This window comes from Ixodes scapularis, unplaced genomic scaffold (genome assembly GCF_016920785.2).
Source record: "Ixodes scapularis isolate PalLabHiFi unplaced genomic scaffold, ASM1692078v2 PGA_scaffold0__279_contigs__length_252992795, whole genome shotgun sequence".
NCBI classification, from domain to species: domain Eukaryota; kingdom Metazoa; phylum Arthropoda; class Arachnida; order Ixodida; family Ixodidae; genus Ixodes; species Ixodes scapularis.
In genome coordinates, this window is record NW_024609835.1 from 241,065,376 (window position 1) to 241,074,881 (window position 9,506).

The following is a 9,506-nucleotide window of genomic DNA, read 5'->3' on the forward strand; positions in this document are numbered from 1 at the left end:
TCTCCCTCCCCTCGTTCATCGGATGCAACTGGCAGTCAAGCCGGCGACGAGGACCTACCAAGTCAAAGAAGACATTCCCAACCCAGACATAGATTTGCTGAACCTTTGGGCAAGCAGACTTCAAGCTCTACAGTGATATAGAAAATCAAGTATTATCTCCGTTACAAAATACAACTAACCATCACCGCGCCGGCTACAGCTAAACGTTATACGAAGGAGTTGAAGCAGAAAATATATAGACGACACTACCATTCTTTCAATGAAAAAACCAGCATCAGAGGAAAGTGGCAGACATACAAATTCATGTCCGGCGGGAAAAAGAACCAATGCACGGGAAAAAATCTCGCTATGAGGCTCAGCATCACAGAAGAACTTGCGGTGATGGCAGGAGAACAATTTTTCCCGCAACCGTCAACACAGCAGCTGCAACAATGCTACAGAAAGAAGATTCATGAGCTCGACCATCGGTCACCAGCAGACGCCCCATTTAACATAAGGAAACTTATAATGACTCTGGAATCATAGGAATACCGCACACGGACCGGATAAGGTCACTATCACGTCTCTCAAGAACCTGCCGGAGGAAAATAAGACGGAACTGGTGACCTCTTTCAACAAAATAGGGGATAAAGGACAGCTGTCCGAAGAATTTGGAAGCTGTCAACGGTCATTCCAACTCCCAAGCCTGGCAAGTCCACCGACTCGATCCAGAGCCTAAGACCGATCTCCCTCACTTCCAATTTGTTTAAGACGACGAAGAGGATAATCTTGACGAGAATTACCTGATTCCACAAAATTAATAGCCAGGCTTACTGCGCCAGACAAACCAGTTTCAGACTAGGTTTATCAATGCAGGATAATTTGGCCCTCATTCAGAAGGACATTACCTCCAAACGGCCATGCTACAATCCTCAACTGATCGTTGCAATAAAAAAAAAAAAGAATTGATTTTGTGTTTTACGACGCGGTCATACGTGATGCAGTAAAACTAGGAATGAAAGGGAGACTCCTGAAATTATTTCGCTTCTTCCTGGAGGAAAGACATTGCGAAACGGCCATAAGACCAACCAGAAAACCGATGACGGCCAAGATTAGTGTCCCTCAGGGAGCTGTAATCTCGATCGCCAACACTTTTTAATATCGTGATGGCGGATCTTCCTTTTTCCCTTATAAAAGTTCCCTGGCTGGGATGTACCATTTACGCAAACGACATTACTATTTGGACAAAGAACTGCAGCACGCCCACACAAGTCACCACGGTTTAAAAATACCTTGGCACAATTCAGAACTTCTCCGAACCGACGCAACTACAACTATCACGCAAAAAAAAAAAGTAAAAAAAAATTACGTCGCCATATTTAACACCGGAGGACGAGATAAAATAGTTAAAAATAAAATCAAACTTCTCATCAATGGCCAGCAATTAAATCTCAACCGATCACAGAAAAAAAACAAACATTCTAGATTCACTGATCGAGTGCATCAAGTCCTCCGGACTTGTTATTTACATTTAACTCCAATCTCTCATTTCCCTCCCCCTGTAGCGAATGACAAGTTTCAAGGGGAAAAGGTACCCCTCCCGAAAAATAAAACATTTTATCTTTCTCTCTTTCCCAGCAGTGTGTTCTCGTTTTTTTTCGTGTTCAGATTACCCGATTATTGAACGGCTAGCATTTTTTAAAATGGCTCCAGTTTTCATTAATTGAATCCTGGTCAAAAGTGGACATAAACGAACAGCAAACAATTTTAAGCCCTCGTTTATTGCCTGATAGTTTGCTTTGTTATAATCCATGATGTATGTATGGTGTAGTAGGCCCGAGTCGAGAAGTGTACTGAGGGTTTATTCCAATACAGCAGGTCAGAGGGACATGACCAGCTGCCCAGATTCCAGCTCGCCGAAGAACGGAATGCACGAGCTCCCGCGCCCAAGCTCGTGCTCTGTTGACAAAGAAGACGATGGTATTTTGGAGTCACCACATATGGTATGCAAACTGTCCGGTTGTAGGAAGTTCCAGCAAAAAAATGTAATACTAAGTGATCACTCAGCCCCGGAGAGTACGAGATGCTGTTGATGTTGCTGGGATGGGACGATAAGCATAGATCAAGGGAGCTGCGAGAAGGACCTAGGATCCTGGTTGGTTGATTTATTATCTGAACTAAGCTGAACGTTAAATTTATGTCAATGAAGGCACGTGACGGAGCACATCGTAACGACAAAGAAAGCCAGTCAATAGACAATTGCAAGCATGGCGCCACAAGTGGTGCCCCATGCGTGCAAGCGCGTGCAACGCGCGGGTGAACGAAGCTTTGGCAAGCTCGTAATCGCACGGGCGTGCCTGCTCGAGCAGAGACATGGCGGCGGCCAGTCGCCCAGCTTGCAATCGTCTATATCTGGATGATTGAAATCACCAACAAGTGTCATACTAACTCTAGGAAACGTCTTTGGAAAGGAAACACATTTACGTCATGAAGTTCCTTAACAAAATCATGCGAGTAATCTGGTGGTCTATAGCGAACTCTTAGTAAGACCCGATGACACCGTGATTAGGCAATCACCCAAACCATTTTAAACGATAACGGCACTGCTACTTGATTACAAGATCCTGTGTTTTTGGCGGAGATAAGAACGCCATCACCTTCTTTTCGAAATTCATGTTTTCTGAGAACACTTTGAAATCTTTTATTTCTCGACGTGACCAAGTCTCTGTTAGAAACATCAGGTCAGCAATTGCCGATTCAATTAATGAATGCAGTCCGTCTCGATTGGAAAGTACACTTCTAATATTTTGTAAAAATATCAAATTGCGAAGTGTTTCGGAAATGCGGGGTGGTAGATTAATTTAAATGGGAGCCCGCACTGATATCCACCTGTCGTACACGCCGTGGTCGGGCGACAAAGTTCCTGGGTTCCTATTTCTCAATTTCAACCACTCTGTTTAAATTCTCGTTAAAGAAGACGAAGCATTTGTCGCCAATGCACGACTTGTCTACTCGAAGTTTTAACGAGCATCTCGCGTTTTTGACGAATTTCAATAATCTCCACCGGGCGACCTGCACAGGTTGAGGATAGTCCTCACAAATCGCAAAACATTTTTTTTTTTTAAAGTTTTGATCTAGAACTTAAATTCGCTTTTTTTTGTTTATAAAAAAACATTCGACAATAATTGGCCCATTTCTACCTGCCCAAAACGAACCGATATTGTGTTCTCCATCTATATTATCAGGGCTTATATCTAGTTGAAGTTTAGTGGCACACAGTTCGACAACGTACGATGAGGATTCCGACCATGTTTCGTTTTCCCTATCTGTAGTCCTAAAAAATAATAAGTTTGACCTGCGTGGCTGGCTTTCATCTGCGATACAGAGTGTTTTGAGCTGAGCGAAGCTCTCTCTGAGCTGCTTGCAACTCGGATTCGACTTTTTGCATATTGTGAAACATATTTCGTAAACTATATTTTACGATATATATGGTGACGAGGTGCGCACTTCATGATTCTATGCATTCTGATAATTACTTTATAGAGCGATGTCTCGTTAATACGGACCCCGTTCTATAGATTTGCCGCTACGTAGTCAACATATAGACCACGCTGCCAGGTACGAACAGGGTAAATACATTCATTTTTATCTCGTTATTATGAACAACTCCCATTATGGACGCGTTTGGAAAAAACGGAGGTGTCTCTATTAACAAGACGTCACCATATGAAGATCGCAACTGCGATTCAGCTTTTAAGACTATGACGCTGAGTTCCAGCAATCACGGGTATTTAGGGGACCACCTCACCTCGTGACTGCCTTTCGACCCAAATAAAACATATGTGACTGAGATAAATCTGCATTACCATAAAGAAAGCGTTGTGTTTATACAACTCAAGGGTTGTGATCTATACACGTTTTTGATATATGTATATATATATATAGTACTGTTGTGCCGAAATAAAAAAGCGCATTTTCTGGTTTCTGGTACCTTTTCCAACGGGTTTGTTCCAACGGGTTTATTCCGACTAGTTTGTTTCAACGTGTTTTAAAGTGAGAATATCTATTCTGCATAGTTCAAAATATTTTCTCACTTTATAACTCGTTAGAACCGGAAATGAACCGAAAGCTGTAATCCCGAACCCGAACCGAGGCAATAAAATTTTGTTTCAGTATTCTGCCCGCAAGTTCATCACTCAGTAAGAGAAGTGTGTCGCTTTGTGTGATGCATATGTGGAGATGCATGGCTAACCTCACCACCGATGTGAGTGCAACGCTTTTTCTTTGTTGTAATAACACAAACTCGCCCCTTAGCAGTAACGAAAATAAAAAAAACAAAAACAATTAGATTAGTAAGTGCTTATATTATTTAAGAGTCAATTTTGTAAAGAAAGAAGTTGGATGTGCTGACCTGGTGATACCCGCACTGCGTGGTGATAGTTAGGGGGAGAATCTTGGCTTAGAAGGGCGGGAGGAATAACATCTTTGTCTTTTTAGACTTTGGATAGGTGGCGCAAGCTACTGCTGCAGTTACAAAGGGTGCAGCCATTAACATCCATCTATCAATCCATCCATTGGGCATGAAGCACGTGATTGGATCCGAGTTCTCGCCGAACACTGACGCAGCCCTCGTGTCCAATACATGCTCTGAGTTCGTGCCGAACCAATGGTGGACAGGCAATAGCGCCTACTTTTGGGAAGGATCTGTAGGTCCGCGGTACTTGACTCTTTAATACTCTATCTACAATATTTTACAATATTTACATTAGATGTGCGGAGTCCATGAACGGTAGCTGCATCACAGAGAGCTTATAATGTCACGCCGGTCGTTCCGTCTCTTGAGCTCGTTCTGGTACCGTGGCGCGCGCTTGTCCTTCTTGTCTTCTATGCGCACCGTGCAAATGGGTCCCTACATTAGGGAGTTTTAGAATAACGTGCGCAATTTTAGCGCACGCTAGCGCTAAATTTAGCGCTTGTATTAGCGCACCCGACGCGAGAGAGTTTTAGAATAGCGTTTCTCCGTCGCGACGCAAAAGCCCAAGCATCTCGCGCCTGCGACGCCACCAAGACACAGTCACAATTTTTATTTCACCCACTAAATGCTGTAACTTAAGAAAAAAAAAAAGTTTTTTGGTCCAGAGTATTATTTTAGATTTGTTTAAACGTGATAATGCGACGCGAGCGGTTGACCGGTCGTGTCCGCTTGCGTCGCCTCAGCAAGAGAGGTCTCGTGTACTGACCTTCGCACATCGTACCTTCGCCGAGAAATGTTCGCGCGTCACAAGCACCAAGCTGTCGGTGATCGTTGGCAAACCGAGTACAATGCCGTCCCGTATTGAAAATCGCAGCCGCGAGGATGCCGCCGACGTCGCACTCACGACGTCGCCAAAGCAGCCGCTGACATAATCCTGGAAGCCGCCATTTGTTTTCAACTCTGCTCGTCTTGGCTTTAGCCAACTTCTCATCACAAATCCTCCTTGGAGAAGCGCAGAGAATCTTTGCGTACGCACGCTATTTCCGAGAAATAGCGCACGCTAAAATTGCGCACGCAAAGCGCAAAATCTGGTTTGCGTTCGGAGCATGCGCAGTGGCGACGACGCTATTCTTTGCGCACGCAAAGCTTTAGCGTGCGCTATTCTAAAACTCCCTAATAGCTCCCCCCCTAGAAGAGAAGCGTAGTCCGGATAAGCTTCGAGATGGTGTGCGGGTTGGGCGGCGGGAGCGTTGGAAAATCGGACGGTTTTTGGCCTGGTCGTTGACGTGATGACTGGTTGTGGTGCGCATTGTTTATCGGCCGCGCTGGTATCAAGATAGGCGGGTTTGAGACGAGCCAATGAGACATTTTCTTCTCGATTGTTAATTTGCAGTGTGAAGTACTTAGGATGTCGTCGGAGCACCTTGAAGGGGCCGTCATAAGGTGGTTGTAACGGTTTTCGCACCGCGTCATGTCGTACGAGGACGTGCGAACAGGTATGGAGGTCTGGGCTTATAAACACTTTAGCGGTGGCTTGCTTGCGGTCTACCGAAGGTCTGAGTTGTTGCATTGTTGTACGAAGGCGAGATGCGTAATCCATAATGTCTGGTATTTCGAGCTGTTCGGAAGGCTGTATGAACTCGGTTGGCAGTCGAAGAGGCATGCCGTATACCAGCTCAGCAGCGCTACATCCGATATCGGCTTTGAAAGCGGCTCTAATGCCCAGTAGGACAAGAGGCAAAATTTCAGTCCATCCTGAAGCCGACCCACTAGCCTTTAGAGATGCTTTGAGCTGGCGATGAAATCTCTCGACTAATCCGTTGGATGTAGGATGATAGGCAGTGGTACTGATGTGAGTGACGCCCAGAAGCTGAGACAACTTTCTGAAGAGAGCTGACTGAAATTGTCGTCCTGAATCTGTCGTCACCGTTGCTGGTACCCCAAACCGGCTGATCCCCATGTGTACAAATGCATGCGAGACTGTTTCTGCAGAGATGTTTTCGATTGGTATGGCCTCTGGCCATCGAGTAAAACGATCTATGCAGGTTAAAAGGTACCGCTGACCGTGGCATAGCGGTAGGGGACCCACTATGTCCAAGTGAACTTTCTCGAAACGGGCGGCTTTTGGATTGAAAGTTCCTAATGGTGTCACGGTATGGCGTTGTATCTTGACTTTTTGGCAAGAGAGACATTCTTTAACCCATTTGCGCACGTCGGTGTTGATGCCCGGCCAGATAAACCTTGAAGTGAGGAGTTTCTGCGTAGAGCGTATTCCCGGATGAGATAAGGAATGCAATGCATCAAAAACGTCTCTTCGTAGTCTAGGAGGTATGTAAGGACGAGGAGAACCAGTGGAAACATCGCAGACAATTGACGTAGTTCCGCTTACTACATCCTGTAGGAGGAGAGATGAGGATCCCGACCGTAGTGTTCTAAGTTCTTCGTCATCCTGCTGGGCAGCAGAAAGCTTAGAAAAATCAATAATCGGTCTGTCGGTTGCGTTTACACGAATTGGGATCCGCGAAAGTGCGTCCGCCACGGTATTGTCTTTTCCATTGATGAAACGAATGTCACTGGTGAATTCTAGAATAAAGGCCATGTGTCGAACTTCTCTGGGAGTGTGTGCTGAGTTGTTTGACGTTAACGCGTATGTCAGCGGCTTGTGGTCCGTTAGAACAAAGAATTTTCGACCCTCAAGAATATGGCGGAAATGTTTGATTGCTAAATAAACCGCCAAAAGTTCCCGCCCAAAGGTGCTATACTTTTTCTCAGACGGGGAGAGCTGTTGTGAAAAGAATGCGACTGGTCGCCAATGTCTGTTCACAAGCTGTTGGAGTACTGCTCCAATAGCGAAGTCTGAAGCGTCGACCGTGAGAGACATAGGGGAGTTGAGCTTGGGGTGTGTCGGGAGAGTAACATTGGCGATTTCGTTCTTGATGCGTGTGAAAGCTTCTGTCGCATCGTCGGTCCATGTTATTTCCGTCGACTTTGTCTTTCCACCAGCCAGCAAACGGTTGAGAGGAAGTAAAATATCAGCACAGTGTGGGAGAAAGCGTCGGTAGAAATTAACAAATCCGAGAAATTCCCGCAACTGCTTCAGTGTTGTAGGTGTGGGGAAATTCAAAATAGCCTGAACCCGATTAGGTAGCGGAAGAATACCTTGAGGGGAGACACGGTGTCCTAAGAAGTCGAGCTCGGTGACGCCAAACTCGTACTTTTGTACGTTGAGGATGATGCCGAACTGGTCGAGACGGGTGAACAGCTGTTTGAGGTGTTGTTCATGTTCTTGATGAGTGGCACTGAAGACGAGTATATCATCGAGATATGCAAAACAAAATGTCAATCCGTGTAGAACTTGATCCATGAAGCGTTGGAAAGTTTGTGCCGCATTCCGGAGACCAAACGGCATGCGGAGGTATTCGAACATCCCGAAAGGCGTGACGATGGCCGTCTTGGGAATGTCTGCTGGTTCTATTGGGATCTGATGATAGGCCCTAACCAAATCAATCTTTGAAAACACTGCAGCTCGAAGGGGGGGATCGGTGGCCCCATTCTACTTCCGGCTTCCGAGCACTACGGTTGGAGAATCATGAGCTCCTCAGGAGCGTCGATAACGGCCCTCGCCGGCCGCGGTTCACCTGTTTCTTCGGCTAACTCGGATTATCGTATTGTTCTGCCTCCTCTGCCATCAGGAGCCATTGTGCGCAACTCTGTGCTGCTGCACGGTGACGTGAGTGTTCGTCCATACAAGATAGGCGATTTCAGGGCCGAGATGGAACGTCTTGGTGTGATCGGGCACATCGAGGCGCTCGGCGCCTATCAAATGAATCATCTCTGGATGGTGACCTTCAAGACAGAGGAAGCCAAGCTGCGCCTGGTCACCGCCAAGGAACTGGAGGTAAAGGGCAAGCGTTGCATCGTCGTGGACCCGGAGAACGCAGACGTCCGCATGAAACTGCATTGGCTCCCCTTCCACGCGTCAGACGAAACCGTCAGGAGGACCCTAGAGCCCTTTGGGAAGGTTCAGGACCTGACGCGTGAAAAATGGAAGGCGGAAGGATTCATCGGCGTCCAGTCGACGACCAGACTGGTGCGGCTAAGCCTAAAGGAGGGCGTCACTTTAGAACGCATTCCGCACCAGTTGAGGATTGCTGGTGGACACGTTTTGGTCGTGATTCCGGGACGTGATCCATTATGTCTACGCTGCAAAGGTACGGGACACATTCGACGAGAGTGTCGCGTACCGCGATGCGACGAATGCCATCGCTTTGGACATGAACGAGACAACTGCGTCCGTACCTACGCTACAGTGACGCAGGAAGTGGTGGCGGATGGAGATGGTGTCCTCAACATGGACGAGGAAGAGGCAGAGGAGGCCGCAAGGGATGTCGAAACTGAGGTTTCCGCCACAGTCGGTGCGAAAGAGGCCCCGGTCGATGAACTGAAAGAAGTGCACCCTCCACAGTTGCAGCCCGAGGGGGACGCCATGAAATTCGACCATGCGCAAGCGTCGAGCAGCAGCCCTGTCATATCGAGCGACGTCCAAATGTCTATATCAAAAGACGTAGAGGCCATCCAAGCTCTGGAATCAAAAGACACGAACCAGGTCAGTTTGAGCGACGACAACTCCGACCTTAGCGACGCCAGTGAAACGTGCATCATGCGGCCAGGGGAAGCATCAGCACGCTCTGAGTTCAAGTGGCACAAGAACACCACACGGAAGGAGCGCTTTAACCCGAAGCCGCGCATCCCGACGGAAGTGCGACGTCGGCCGGCCCTTCCGTAGGTCACTTCTTTTTTGTTTTTCTCTCTGCTCACTACTCATCTCTGGAAAGTGTCCTCGTCGCATGACTTTACCAGCACCCCCTTTTCCACAATATGCGAGCCCTTAAGTTTGCAACCCTCAATTGTGTAAGTCTTCTGGCGAGAAGAAGAAAGCAATGGGTGCTGGATACGATTCTGCGCGAGCGGGTTGATGTCGCTTTCTTGCAAGAGACCAAGATTGCCACAGACGGTCAAGTGGAGGAGTTGACGCGCTTTTTTGATCGTCATT

General features: G+C 47.0%; 1 protein-coding gene across 1 annotated transcript; it reads left to right on the forward strand.

The window, feature by feature from the left end:
- Positions 1-8,111: 8,111 nt before the first annotated feature.
- On the forward strand, positions 8,112-9,239 carry LOC115313695 (the record flags this gene model as incomplete). Its single annotated transcript, XM_029972696.2, has 1 exon — positions 8,112-9,239. A coding segment is annotated over one exon (1,128 nt), but the record flags the coding sequence as incomplete, so codon positions are not given.
- Positions 9,240-9,506: the final 267 nt, after the last annotated feature.